The 15,941-nt window shown below is 42.2% G+C and overlaps 1 protein-coding gene across 3 annotated transcripts in view; it reads left to right on the forward strand.

Moving 5' to 3' along the window:
- Positions 1-15,941, forward strand: part of bcl11bb (BCL11 transcription factor B b) — a 36,899-nt gene that overhangs the window by 5,973 nt on the left and 14,985 nt on the right. For 2 of the 3 annotated variants that reach the window (XM_080883195.1, XM_080883197.1), the window contains exon 2: positions 2,042-2,425. In XM_080883195.1, the coding sequence (XP_080739321.1) occupies positions 2,042-2,425 (384 nt within the window). The remainder of the gene's footprint in view (positions 1-2,041; positions 2,426-15,941) is intronic. The other variant, XM_080883196.1, reaches the window with a different exon arrangement.

A 15,941-nucleotide genomic window follows, 5' to 3' on the forward strand; every position in this document is an offset into this window, starting at 1 on the left:
TTTTCAGAAGATGTCCGACTGATATTCCAGATATTCACAGTCACGGTGCCAACTCCTGCTAATTTACTGCTTTCAGCCTCGGGCCGTGTTACTCAACCGTAGGCTAACAAACAGGCCTTTTCACTATTTGTCTCTGTCTCTCACAGGGAGAGAGAGTCGAGTTCAAATGCCCAGGTGTCTGTCAGCTCGCTGACTTGTAGTTGTCTTTTTTTTTCTTTTCATTTTCGCATTTCTCACACGAGGATCCGTACCTCATGCCACCTGTCTTCTTTCTTTTCTCTTTTGTTTTTTTTTTCCCCAAAGTAAAAAAAATAAATAAATAAAAAAAATAACGTTAGCAGAAAGATCTCCTGCACCGTCCTACTTGTATGCATTGCACATACATGCAGAGTTACATTGCCTGCGCGAGCGAATCATGGTCACAAGCTGTGAACTGTAGGTAAATATGCGGCTGTGTTCCTTCTTTGCCGCCAAAAGATTATGAGATGGAAATTATTTGGCGGGCATCCAGGAAGCCATCGCCATTTAGAGAAAAGATATTTGGCATCGGATCATCACTCCAGGGTGGAATGAGAGGACTGGAAAGTGTGTATGAGTGTATACGTGGGCGGATGGGTGATTTGGTAAAGGGGGTGGTGGTGGGGGGGATCATAGTTACAAAGAAATATTTGAAAATGATAAATAATAATAATAATAATGATAATTTGGGGAAAAAAGGGATGCGTTAGTATTCATCCCCAATCCTGCCCGAGTTTAAGCATTATGACAGCGACGCAATGCTTCCCTGACAGAGTGAGATGGCTGATAAGAAGGTTTAGGATCTTTGGTCTGATAAATACAGCAGAACAAAAAAAAGAAAAAAGAAGAAGAGAGCGAGAGCACACACCCTCTTTGTCTAATCTTTGCAATTATTAGGGTGTCAGGAAAAGAGAAAAGGAGGCAAAGAAGAAGGGGTGTAGGGGGAGGGGTGTGGGGGCGTGGGTAGGGGGGGAGATACGGGCACTAGAAGTGGAGACGCAGCAGACAGGCAAGTGCTGCTATGCTTCTCTCCCAGGCATCAACACCTCTCCCTGGGTACCCGCTCACTCAGACACGCCTTCAGTCTCTGGAGCTTCAGGTTTCCTCGGGGCTCTTTAGAAGAGGACACATTTCCATACTGGTGCATGAGGGTAGAGTTTTAAAATGTAAAAAAAAATGGAGGTTGTCCATGAGGGATTTACGTTAAGCTGAGGGACAGAGTCTGCGCCATCGGGGAGGAACAGAGGGAAGAATGTGTAAATGTTATTAATGACCGTGTCAGATCTGTAAAGAATGAGATTTACTCTCCTAACAGGACCCCGGGTTTGGCTTTATAGATTTTCTGTCTGTGGAGAATACACTGTTCAAACTCACCTGATCCATTCATGTACACACACGCACTTAGACATGGCCCTTTTTTTTCTCTTCTCTCTCCTTTTAATTTTTCTTCTCGCTGTCTTATTCTAGGATGCACACAAACACGAACACACACGCACGCGCGCACACACAGGGTGGTGGATGTGGCCTACGTTACTCTACACTTTGTTCTGCACAAGCTGGGGCTCCCGTGGTGTAGGGAGCCGTCTAGCTATGACAGCTTAGTGCAGCAAAAGGCCCTCACCGGAAACCAAGCCTGCACTGTGAGATGAATAGCTTCCTGGCCACACACACAATCACACAGGCTGATATGCACACAGACACACATACACGTGGAGTTTATGTGTTGGGTGCAGCCCACGCAGATCTCTCACGGATAAGCAGTGCAGGTGTTTGCCTAGGCGAAGCAACTTAACAGCGGCGTTGTTTCATGCCATGAAAGTGACACACAGTTGTGACTGTAATGATCATCTTGTGTGGTAGGAAGAGATGGCTTTCATCAGGTAATGGTTTCAGGGATAACTAAACTCGCTGGGTGTTTTTTCCCTTTACCTCTCTATATTTGGCTCTAACTATCTTACTCCTATCTTTCTTAAAATAACATCACTGACTGACATCTTTTACCTTCCCCTTCTTATTTCGGCAGCAGAGGCCAATCATGACTCAGGGGCAGGATCTCCATCTCCTGAGCTGTCCACCCCGAGCCCTCGGAGGAGAGCATCTGGAGAGCATGACCTCTTGACCTGCGGCCAGTGCCAGACTAACTTCCCTCTGGGTGATATCCTGGTTTTCATCGAGCACAAGCGCCGTCTGTGCCGGGGGCCCATTGGCGGACTGGGGTCCTTCTCCAAACCTGGGGCAGCTGGCGGGGTTATGGGCCTTCCCATCTCTCCGAGGGCCAGGTCACTGGAGCTGGGAAGAGGGGCTGTTCCGGTGGAAGTGGGCGTCCAGGTGACCCCAGGAGGGGAGGAGGATCAGGCGAGGAGGCTGACCCCAGCCAAAGGGATCTGCCCGAAACAAGAGAGAGGAGGTAAAGAGATTGTAGCGCACCAGTACACATCGAGCCCATAAACACAGAGGTCGGGAAAGAGCTCTCTTGTCACACAAGAGGCGCACTTACATAAATGAGCATTCACATCCACATATAGAGTTTTATATCTGTGACTTCAGAGGACTTGCTGTCGACTTGCTTTCATTTTACTACACTTACCCAAACCTTAACCTGCTGTGTTGAAAATATCATGTTTTTTGTCCCTGTCAGTAAGACACTTGGCCTATCATGGCAGAGCAAACGGATTTAGGTCCCCACAACATGAGTAATACCTGGATCGGGCACACGGGCACACACACGTCTCTCACCTGTCCGAGACAGATAGCTCTCTTTAAAGAATCCCAGCTGTTTGTTATTTTGACAGTGGCCTTCAGGAGGGATTAATGTAGCCTGAGATGATTTTATTAGAGTGAGTGAGAACTGCACTGTGTGTCTATTCTGCTCCATTTTAAGTAAAACATCACACACACACCAGAACACACACAAACATACACGGGCACGGGCACACACACACACACACACACACACACACACACACACACACACACACACACACACACACGCACGCACGCACACACACACACACACACGCACACGCACACGCACAAACACACACACACACACACACACACGCACACACTTGCAGGCCTCAAGGACTTCTTCAGCTGAAACCAATTGTGAAAGAAGGTGATAGAGGAGCCGCCCCCAGAATGTGTGTGTCTATTTGTGTGTGCCTGTATTTTTTCCTTCTTCTTCTTCTTCTTTTTTTGAGTGCACCTCACGTGTCTGAACGTTTGTATAGAAATCCTGCAGCATATGAAGAGGTTAAGAAAGCTGATTAAAATTCATCTGTGTGCGTGGTGAGGAGAAGGGGATTAATAAAGCAGCAAGGCCGTTCATCTGGCTATGAGGGGAAGGGAAAGGCGGAGGGGTGGGGGGCAAGGCCTGGAGAGTGCCAGCGCCGGAGGGAAACCAATTCAAAGTTATCAGGAGAGAGACAGTCACCATCACACCCGAGAGCTGGGAAGGGTATCCAGGATTACACAGACTCCAGTAGAGTCAGAAAGGGCTGGTTAGAAGAGGGAAGATGGCTTCACTGTGAAAGTTACCGAGTAGAATTACATGCGAGATTATGCAGTTAATGCAGGAGCCGGTCAGCACAATGTTATATTGTTACGTCCTCGTGTAACAAGTGCTGTGACACACTAATTTATAATATATTTACACACATGTACAGTAGAAGCGACTGTGAACTGTGAAGTATTTGATCCCAAACTTGATGAGATTCAGTCACCACAGTTACAAACCAGGCAGGTGGTCAAAATACAGAGAGGCACTATTATGACCCTGAGTAAACCTCACTAAGTTTGTAACATTATTTTTTATTTTTTTTAAAGATTGTAGCGACCGAGCTGATATGTGAAACAGTATCTTACCCAATAACCTCACTATGACACTTTAGAGCTCCACTGGCTGCTGTCATTTGACAACCACACCATATTTACAGCGACTCTAACCTAAATTGGGTGAAAGACAAAACACAACTCCTATGAGAGAGAAGAACTGCAAAGACATGCATGCACGGTTAGTGAAACCATCAATGATGCACCACTATCACAGTAAAACAGGATGCTGCATCACATACAGACACCACAACGGCCAAATCAATGTCATTATGAGAGCAACGAGTACAGGGCTCACAACAATCAGTAACTTTTACAGATGCAGCAAAAAGGCAAAGACGCCAGGCGCAGAATAGCACACTCGGCCGTAGCAGCTGCACTGCCTAACTGCACACACACACACAGGCACACACGCACACACACACACACACACGCAGAGTCAAAGGCACAGACAGGCCACTTGATCTGAACATCATACACGCCAGCAGCACCGATCTAATGTAAGCAATGACAATAACTCAAGCACAGCCAGTAACAGGCTGCTGTGTGCTTCTTTATTTCAGCACTGTGGACAGCGCGGGGTCATTTAAGCACAACCCGCCTTGCTTGCACCTAAAATACAATTTCTTATACGAAAAAAAGCAGTCGAACTTTACAAAGGCGTCTGAGATGATTCTCAGTGGAGGAGACATGAAGTCCATGCCATCTTATTTTTCTGAACAAACATACATGATCCCTGTTGTCTAAAGTAGGCTGCCACCTGTTTAGGCCTCTGTGTGTGCTGGATAAGTGTGTAAATCTTTGCTGAAAAGCACAACAGCTATAGTACGATGTGTTTTTGTGCAAAGACATGAAGATAGCTTTCAGATATCGTTCGTCATATGTCAGTGGAGTTGAAGAAGCTGTGAGGTCCTGGGCTAAATGGAGACAAAGCAGGCTTGCACCAGTGTTCAGGCTCTTAATGTTTACCACGTCGATTAAATTAGAGCTTCCTTTTGTCCAGAAACATGAATATATCGGTATTTTTCCTCTTTTCTGCCTGCATGGTTTACCTTCTCTCAGTCTCACCATGGCTAAGCGTCTCTCAGCAGTTCCATTAACTTCCACGTTTACTTGTTAGACCCACTGATATGTGCCCATTTTTCAGTACTGCCCTTTTCTGCAAGTGTCCCACCCTCCTTTCTATGTCCTTCTACTAAGCATGCTGTGCTATCTCTTTTACTAGTGTGCATTAAAAATATCTTTTGATAAAGGAAAAACAAATTCAGATTCTTCAGAACAACATCAAAGGATTGAAATGTAAAGTTTGACGTAACGCTACGTGGTTGGCAAACGTTACCTTTTCCTTTCATTCAAAAAGAGAACTGCTAGCAGGCAGCCCCTAAACCTCCTCCGCCTTTGTTTGTGAAGACTTGAAATCTGATTAATGTGATATTTAAATACAGTTTAAAATTTCTAAACCTTTCATATATTCTAAGCCTTACCTTATATACCGCCCACTTATGGATCGTAAAGGAACTTCAGACAGTAAAGGGAAACGAAGAATTTGTTACATACTGAAATAAATAAAATAAGTGAATAAAAAATAGATAAACTTTACTAGTTAAAGATTCTTAATGTAAAGATTTTTTTTTGTTAATAACGTGTGGAGTAACAGATACAAATTACAAAACAGCATTTGTCCTTATCAATTAAACACACTCCTTCCTGTTTAGTGAAACAATGTTGCATAAAGTTGCATCCAGCTGAATAAACTTACACTTTGAGTAAATTATTAAAATTTATATTTTGATGTATTTTCATATGTGCAATATTTTGCTATAAACTTTCAAAAACATTTGTTCTTGATTTAAAAATATACAGTCGTGACCAGCGTTGCACTGTGAATACATTTATATATCAAATATATTAGAAGAAAAAAATTAGCAATGATACTTTTCATATTTTTTAAATATACTTTCAAAATACCCATCATTCAATGTGTCAGGCGTTACAGAGTTAAAGACTATTACAGGTTGCAGCTGCATGTACCACTATCACACAGATTGGTTAATATCTACTGACCACAAACCTGCGACAGCTTGTTTTTGATGTACCTGCTAATTTTAGTGTACAACGATGTTGTTTCCCTTTACTAAGACTTTACCCAGTAGTGGATAAAAAATCAATTACAAAATAACCAACCAGCACTGATAATAGCAAAAGCTTTTTTAACTGTCTAGTTTGTTCCCATTAGACTGAGTGTGAAGCATTGAGTAGCAACACAAGTGCAAAAATAGTGTTTTGAAAGCAAAAAAAAAAACAAAGATGCTATACATTTTACAGAGGTGCTGAGTGAATGTTTAAAGGAGGGGGGTGAGTCAACCTGTTACAGCAGCAGTCAGTTAGTCATTCACACAGACAGTCTTATCACTAAGAGAACAGAACATGAAAGCACTCGAAGCCCCAAATGAAAGAAAGGAGGATGGCTTTGTTCAACACATTATACTGCCACTCAAGGCAGTCTCAAGTTTCAACCAAATTGGATTACATTATTAGGTCTAATTACGTCCAGTGTGTTAGCAGCTCTCACATTTGTACACGCACACACTGTAAGGAAACATCGCATTGGCTTACACGTGGTATCGAGGAAGTTTGGGGTGCGCAACCAGATGCACGCAAATATTTGCAGCACAGGAGTCGACACAAAACACACAGGTAAATTAGAGTGTGTATCTGACTTGCGGGAAGATGAAATAAGCTTTAATGTAAGCATGCTGATAATGCATGAAATGCCTGGGCCGTCCCTGCATATCTAACATTATTAACCCTCTGCCTTCCTCCCCCCGGTCCTGGATTTATTTTTTTTTACTCCTCACCTGGCTGTGTTTTATAACATCCTGTCTGGCCTCTTTGTCTGTCAGCTTCCTTGCTTAAACTGCAATCATGCTGCAAGGCTAGCAGATTCAACCCCAAAAGCTGCACGCAGACACACACAAACACACGCGTGCACACACACATGCACGCAAGCAAATGCATACTCGACGGCGTAGATGAAAAATGGCCCTTCTGTGCCCTGTTTGTATTTTTTCCAGAGTTTCTCTTGCTGATGCATGCACTATGTGTGCATGTGTGTGTCAGAGCTTTGTCAGACTATGTTAATATGCGTGCGTGTGTGCCTGGGATGAATTTGTATATGTGTATGTGTGGGTGAAGAATGATGCGTGTCATCCAGAAAGCGAGAGGTTGTCGCAAGGGGAGTGTTAGTGTACTAAGACGACCCTGGCCCCGCTTTGAACTCCTCCTAGGACTGCTGTTGGGCCCCCTTGGAGCACTTTAAGACATCCAGCACAGACGGGTGAAGTCGCATCATGACAGCCTCTTTCTTTTTCTATCTCATTCTCTACCGCGCGCGCAAACACGTTGCGAGGAGCTCAAAGTAAATATTTCATGAGGTGATGTGAACGACAGTGACATCCTCAAACGTCTTTCTGTGTTTCTCTCTTCGGCCCACCTCTGATCCCCCTGCTTTCGCTTTAGTGGGCATGTCACTACACTGAGATAAAGATTTCGCGCTGCTTTTTTTTTCTCCTTCTTTTTTCTTCTTCTTCACAAACTCAATACGATACCGATACTTCTTTTCTTAACTGAGCCAAAGTAGCGCTGGATTCATGATCAAAGAATTCAAATGAGGCACCCGCCACTCTAGAACCGTCACACCTACATTTTCTGCAGGTGCAAAAACACGCAGAGGCATTTTAACGTAAAACACGTCTTTTTTAGTCCTAATGAAACGGGGAATTTTTTTTACGTTTTCTATTTTTTTTACCTGAAATGAGTCATTATGGTTTCTAGATAAAGGCCTGTGGAGTAACTTACAAAAGCAACACTGACCTTTGCTATCAAAGAGGTCAAAACTGCCACAAAATAACGGTGACATTCCTGTTTCCACACCTCTACATTAGATTTGAAGGTGTCCCTCTCCTCTCTCCTCTTCTTTCCTCTCTCTGTTTCTCCCTCCCCACCCTGATTTTTTTCTTCTTTTTTTTTGCCCCACCACCCAATGTTCCTTTAATCACCTGGCTTGCTCTCATTTCCATATTAAATAGGCTTTAATCATGAAAAGCAATCAGGCTTTTGCATATTCATACCTTCCCCTGTTCGCCGGCTTCCCTGTCTCGCTCCAGTGCCAAGCAGCCAGTAATCAGTAGGCAGGCGGCGTAATGCCATAGCCCCGGCCCATCGCATGAAAACACACACACTGCGTGAGTTAGAAATAACTTCACATGCTACTTATGTATTATCTCTACTCCAAAAGAGAGAGAGAGGGAAAGCAGGAGAGAGAGAGAGAGAGAGAGAGGGGTAAGAGATAAAAAAAGAAAGATGGCGAGACTGATCCCTGATTTGAGCTGCGAATATTTGTACAGAGGCTCAAGGAAAAGTCGATTTGCATAATGACTTTGTAGTTTTGCATTAATCACATTTGCATATGAAAATGCGTTAATTACTCCTGATGATTTTTTTTTCAACTTGCTTCATTTGATGTCCAAGCTCTGGGGTTGTGATTAGGGGTCACATGGTGGGAGTTGTGGAGGTAGCGTGTGTGTGTGTGTGTGTGTGTGTCTTTTGCTGCGGTCTGAGTGTGTTTCTCTGTCCTTACATGAGTGTTTTGAATGCTTGCCAAGGAATTTATCTTGTGTCTGCTGTTAGGCATGTGCGTCTATTTTAATTTGTGTGTGTGTGTGTGTTTCCTAGTTTCTACGAGTGGCAAATATTTCCTTATTCCTCTGCAGGGGGAAAAAAAAACGGCGAACACTCCCTCCTCTATTTAAACACACAACACTGAGTAACACAAATTCACAGTATCAGTTGCATTAATAAATAAAACATGTTTGGCTCGGTTTTACATTTGAAACACTGAAGTCAATTGCAAAATACGTCCAGCACGTGCATAGAAAAGTATTTCTATTTTATGCAGTTTGGTCTGGAGAGTTGGCGCGCACGCTTTTGTTTGGTGCTTTTGCACAAAGCTGCACGTAAATCTTCTCAAGTCATCCTTTCTGCACAGCTACAGGCGGTTGCAGGCTGAAAGCAAAAATAATTGGCCACTTATTTATTTGCAATTTTCAGCTTCTAACATGTTAATGAAAGAGCGAGAAGCACGCTGGACTGTGTGTTTTCTAGGAGCTGCACATGCATAGTAATACTGAACCTGTGAAAACACAGCAAATGTAGTTCCTGCCTCAGCTTTAAATTTAGGTTAAAATAATTAAATCCTTTGTGGTGGTTAAAATCTAATTTTTTTGCCTGTGTGTGTGTGTGTGTGTGTGTGTGTGTGTGTGTGTGTGTGTGTGTGTGTGTGTGTGTGTGTGTGTGTGTGTGTGTGTGTGTGTGTGTGTGCGTGCGCACAATTACCGTATGTGTTCCTGCCTGTGTATGGGCCCCTAGTGTTGTTGGCCCATAACACCGCGACTCAGACAGGACCACCCCAGGGGCCGTCTGACTCTGCTTGTGTCTGTCTGTCTGCTCTATGCAGCAGGGTCAACTAGGTCTATAAGCAAGCTGCTAAATGGCACGGCTGCACATGCACACTGCCACAGCATCCAACGCACACACACACACGCAGAGATTTCAAGAAACCATTTGCATGTGTGTGCAGGAAAGTAGAAACATAAACTGATAAGAGCCACACACACATAGAAAACATATGTGCATGCAAGAATTCATACAGGGACTCTCATCTTCCATTAAGGCCTGCATCTCCCACCAAACACGCACGCGGGCATACACACACGGCTTAAAGGCTCCCACATGAAGGCATCAAACACTCCAGAGCCGGCTTTATGGCACTCATATGGCAACAGATTTGATATTTTCCTACCACAGCGGGGGAATAAAACTCGCCACTAATTTGGACTGCGAGCGCCACCGCTAACTTTCAGCATGTGCTGACTGACTGTGTCTTCCAGATGTGTGGACTCTTTGCTCCTTAACGGCCTTACTGAAGAGGCATTAGGAACCTCACACCCCTGGTCCCTGCTCTATATATATGTGTACGTACGCACGGCGAGTGATGATGGCGCTTTGGGATTCCGACACAGGCGCAAGAGTTTGAGGGAAGTGAAGACCTTACGTTGTGCCAGTGGGAATCTGAATGTGTTTATGCTCTTTGTGTAAATAGCTATAATCAAGGTGTTTCCACCGCTGAACTTGAGCTACCCCTCGCTTCCCCTCGCTGGTGGTGACAATTGATAACAGGTGTGCTTTTATCAGTGATGGGCAATGTTGCAAATCTTTTAAAGAACCTACAGTAAGTGCTTATAATTAAAGTATACACGTGCATGGACCTTAAATGGGAACTTGCACATAAACCTTCTCCCACTCTGGAAACACTTCTCGGAGAAACCTTCAAGTAAACATGCGGATAAAATCCTCACATGTGTGCTCAGCTATCGCGGAGACATTAGTGCGTAAACATATCATATGCCCCTTTCAGACATAAACGGGGAAATTTTCGCTCCCATTTTCCTATTGAAAAGTTGTGTGTGTTTGCCTTTGGGGGAGGAAAAGTGGGGCTAGCATTAGGTGTTTGTGAAAAGAAAAAGAGATGGTGCTTTTTAGCCAGTCAGACAGGGGTAATCCTACTTGCCACACCGCTGTTGTTCCTTTCCTCTTATCTTATTAGCGTCCTGCCTCTGATTGGGTGGGATGGTCGCGAGAAGAAAATAAGGAGACAGCGTTTATGTCGTTTTTTTTTTTCCACCCCTTTTTTGCAGGCTGCTTCACCGCAAGAGATATTGGAAGCCTTTCATGGTGCAATTCCTTTTATTTCATCTACTTATTTGTCTTGAGCAATTATGCCGGGAGAGAACACTAGACACAGACAAACACGTGCTGAACGCGGGCTGCCTTTATGCTGGTCTACCACTTAAGTATAAATCAGGAGTGCTCCTAGAGCAATGCTGTGATATACATGCTACTAATACCGCCTTCTTCCTACACGCTACGCAATCAGCAACGATTTACTGTAAGCAGGAAAAAGGAGGGAAGGAAAAAGCATGGGTGCAAAGGTCACCGTCGCCTCTGTTTTTTACACTTTCATTTCTTTCAGTGTCAGTTTTCTTCACTTACCAAATCAGTCATCTGATTTCATTCACTCACTCAGATTTGAGATACAGATTTCTGGGTTGAATGGCTCCACCCCATTGCATGAGAAATGACTACTACTAAAAAAAAAACTTAAAAAAATAATAAAATAAAATATAAATTTTTTCTTTTTTACATTGTAAAAATTATCTCCATGTTAGAGACTTTTTTTGGTGAAGTCTGGAATTACCCAGACTACAGGGGACATTTAACGGACTGACATTTAATTTATTTCTTCAGCACTTTGAGCAAACACACCCTCTAGATGAAAGGTTCATAGTTGTCCTTCTGGCCTTATTCATTATCTTTTATTATTATGTTACCTTATAAAAACTGTGTTTCCATCTATAAGAATGGAGAAGAAACATCAGCTCTGGCCTGGTCTTTTTTTTCTTGGGATGAAAGAGGGCTTGCACTGTCATGTCCATAGATGGCATTGAAGACAGGGGAGTTAACTGCTCAAGGCTAAGGGGCTACACTCTCCCCGTATACTGGCTTAATTTATTCTTTTCCAGAAAGCCCTCTTGCATGTGCCGGTCTTTCCCAGAGCAAAACAGAGCAAGCCAAAATGAAATAAAGCCTAAGATGTTATCAGGGTGATTGGTGCCAGCGGAGCTTGTCTGGGCCTGTGGTCTGGCAGGGCAGTGCTGGCCTGTACCAGTGATTGTATATGTGTGTGTGTGTGAGTATAGGTGTGAGTGTGTTTATGTGTGTGTGTGTGTGTGTGTGTGTGTGTGTGTGTGTGTGTGTGTGTGTGTGTGTGTGTGTGTGTGTGTGTGTGTGTCCTAGAGGCACTGGATAGATGAAAGCTTTCTTTAACCATAAGCTATGCAGGAGCCGTGCCAGGAGCAGGAAATGTATCACCGTGATAAGAGACAGAGAGAAAAACGAAAAAGAGAAAGAAAGAAAGGAGAGAGGGAAAGAGGTCTGGAGCCAAACTTAGCCCTTCATAAAAATGTGTTAGGTGCACTGGCGGCTAATGCTAAAAAAATTTGTGAGTGCAGACACACTGAAAATCACACAATCAGTAATGTGTGACTAGATAAAAGCCACTTGACACAGGATATATCCATGTATTAACGCTGCTTATTGGCTAGGAATAAAAAAAAGAAAGAAGGAAAGTCACTGTTAGCCCCTGTAGTAAGGTACCACTGATCGGGGACTTCAAGTGTGAACACCACCAAACACTCACAAAGCAAAACTGAACCTATTTAAGAGCACCAATAATACGTGAGACATTAGAAAATAATCACGTTATCACGGTAAAACTACGATGTAGTTATCAAACTTTTTGAAACCAGTCATTTATCTGTAAATTTTAAAAAAAAATCTTGAATTAAAAAAAATTGAAAATGAATTTTCTTTTTAAACTCTTTGAGAAATATTTGTTCTCATTTTGAATTTGATACCAGATTAGCAGAGGACTCCTCTGGACAACCCTCTGGAATTCCTTTGGACTGCTGCAGCTTTGAAAGAAACCTGTTTAATGATTCCTGATTGTGTTAAGATTTGAGCTGCTTAACAGATTCCATGATTTTTTCTCTCATAATGTGCCGAGTGTTTTCTGTGGGTGGCAGGAAAGGACGAACACTACTGTCGAGTTACGCTGTTGGAATGCATGCACGTGTGACTTGACATTTTCTTGCTGAAATAAGCAAGATCTTCTTTTTAAGAGATGCTATCAGGATATAAGATGCTTCAAACCCTCTATTTAAGAAGGAGTGACTTTTGCTGCTCCACAGCGGGTGGCTCCGCATGGCTTGTTTTGGCAGATTTCTACCCTTCGGGATGCAACCCCAGAGGGACGTACGATTCAGTATTAATGGGGCCTTCATGTTTGTGCAGGTTATCCAGTCCATGTCCAATAATGCAGTCATAAATCCCGTTATGTTTCTTTCACTTTTGCAGTTATTTCCACAACAAAATCATTGGATTTTTAATGCAGGAGCTGAAAATTACCCCATTTAGTAATGTGTGTAAACATATGTACACACATTTAGCAATCATAGATAATCTCTCTCTGGGATGTACTTTTTATACCTAATCATATTATTTATTTACCCTATTAATTGTGAGATAATCCACTAGGTGCTAACCTTTTCCTGCCGCATGCCAAAATCTTTTGAAAGATGCCATCAAATTTTAAAGCTTGTGAGTTTATATATTTTACAATCAAATTCCTCAGTTTCAGTATTTATCATGCTGTCATTTGTGAATCGATCACATTACCAGTTAAAATGTGTATTTTCAAAACTCAAAGAAATGCCAGTGAAGTGTGTCAAATACACGCTCCTGAATCCATTTAATATTTGTTCAGACATTTTACTGCCTAACATAAACCAAAACTCAAGTCAAAAAAGACTTAAAACAAAACACCACCCTGTCATGCTGCCCAAACACTGGCCAGCACATTTCTCAATTACATTCTGGTTAAAGTAAGTCATCTCTTTTCCGCTGACAGCACGGCCAATGCATTCAGCCTCTCCTGGGTTACAGGACAGGAAAAGTCTGAATTCTTGTGGAGGTTGAAAATACCTCAGAGCTTCTGCTGTCGTCACAGATATGGTGTAGGGCTGGGAAATACGGATCAAAAATCAGTCCTCTGCATTGTCAGTCTGAATGGTGATACAGGATATGTGAATCTCAGCATTTACTGCCAAAGTTAATGTGAGTGTTCACGAGCGAAAATCAATATCACACAACATATTTATTTTTTGTTTTTTTGCCAGAAGCTTTTTCAATTTTCATTTTACATACGTCACCATCATTTTTTAAAATAACAACCACTTTACTTTGTTTTCACTCCTTTAGGCATAGTTTGGTTCCTTTGAAGTGGGGTAGTATGAGGTACTTATCTATAGTCAGTTTATTCCCTACAGCGAATGAACGGCACACAGAAGAGCTGCTTCTTAAAACTTACATCAATTTAGTGTGCACTATATTTAAGGGCATGTTTACCACAAACAGCCCATTTAACAAGCAGCTAAAGCTATTATATTGCTCTTGTCAAAGCCTCTAGATTCCACTAACAAAAGCTTGCAGAACATAGAGGTGCTGGGTCGTTGGGTTGTGAGATTCTTGTTCAGATTTATCGACTAAATCTTTGAAGAGAGCCACTGCTTTCTTGAGACCCATTTGGTATGTAAAGGCATGTGCAAATTAAAAACCTCCAGCCAGTGATATTGTTCACATTGGACAAAGAAGTCAATAGTCCCATGTGGTATGACATCAGTGAGTCTAAACAGGCACTATGGCAGCTGGCACGAGATCAAGAAGTCAAAAAACTATATTTAAAAAAAGGATTTAATGGTTTTGCTGTGGTGACATGAACCATTGTCGAGTCCTAGTGAGAAAAAGTCTAATTCTTCATGGTGTGTGTAGTGGGAAGAACCATTGTCAACTAACATGTTGTTAGCGTATGCCTTTAAACTCTGAATTGCTACTTATTGCACTGACTTTTGCTTTCCCACCATGCTGCAGGAAAAAAATTATGAGAGATGCAAAGGAAGGGGTAGAAGTTGGAGAGATACAAACACTGGCATAGTTTTATGGGATAAACAGATCATCTCACCCAAATTTAATTTTAACCCTAATTTTAATTTGACACCTTATCCAGCCCTAGTGCAGTGACGAGATCCGCGTAGATTGACCGTCTCTGAAAACTCTACTTCAAGGTTCTACAGAGACAGCCTTCATGGATCATCAGCAAACAGGCGGTGAGCTTAGCCTTGCCTTCAGCTTACCTCCACTGAGGCCTTCAGGGTGTTTCTCATCTTGTACCGTTCAAATCTTTCAAACTGTGGCAATAACAAGGTGGTGTGTGAAGGAGAATCAGTCCCTATTGTGTCCCAGTCTGGCATCGCAGACCTACACAGAAAAGAATAAAAACACCATATTATGCAGTGCAGATAAAATATTCTCCATTTAAAAATGACCATCCACCTACCTATTCTTCTTCTCAATCTCTTATCTTCTTCTCGCCTGGAAAAATTGCCCGTCAATCACAGAGCTGACACAGAAAGGCAATCATTTGTGCTCACCTTCACACCTACAGCCAATTTAGAACCTTCCATGCATGTCTTTGGACTGTGGGAGGAAGCTGGAGAACTCTACACCACTAAAACTCATCCTCTCATTGGCAGAGAACCTGCACAGAACACAGTCAGCAGGTCTGAATCATGCCTGTGTTGTTGTGAGGTGACAGGGCTAACCATACCTCCACCATGCTGCTGATGACCAACTAACGGTCAAGTATTCATCTACACATGGAATAACGCAATTAGATTTTACTGTTATAGTTTATAAACAGGTAAAGTAAACTTGAATAAATAGATAACTTTAACATAGTTTGTCAGGTGATTTTGAAAATTTGTGAGGAAATGCTTTTTATTTTCCATCTTCAATCTTTCAAAGAGAAATACAAGCAGATGATTAAAACATCCTGCCACAGAACAGATGTAGGCATCAAAGCCTCAATTAATGTGGGGTAAAACAAATCATTGTTCTATGTCAATATTTTGTCAAAGCTAAGGAAAAGAGACTGTTGCTGTTCTGCAATTCCATTTTTTTAAAACTGAGATTATGTCCCACTTTGCAGTAAGATATGTAAATGTTGCACATAACTGCTTAAATCCTGCAGAAAAAAATGTATGTACATACATTTTACTTTTAGGATTTTACTTTACAATATATATATATATATATATATATATATATATATAAACGAAATCCGTGCAAACATTAGATTAGCTAGATAATACTTCCTAATAATATAGGATAATATAGGATAAAATGTTCCAGTTAGTCTCTGGCTACCTTTAACCTCCATGTAAAAATGGCCAACACCATTTTCAGAATTGTGTATTAGTATCTGTCCACTTACGCCCACTATTAGTGATTACATGGGCTAGATAATTATTTGAACAGATTAACCTTATTCAGCCTCTAATGCTCTGCTCTCTTTGTGT

This window comes from Rhamphochromis sp. 'chilingali', assembly GCF_963969265.1.
Source record: "Rhamphochromis sp. 'chilingali' genome assembly, chromosome: 5".
NCBI classification, from domain to species: domain Eukaryota; kingdom Metazoa; phylum Chordata; class Actinopteri; order Cichliformes; family Cichlidae; genus Rhamphochromis; species Rhamphochromis sp. 'chilingali'.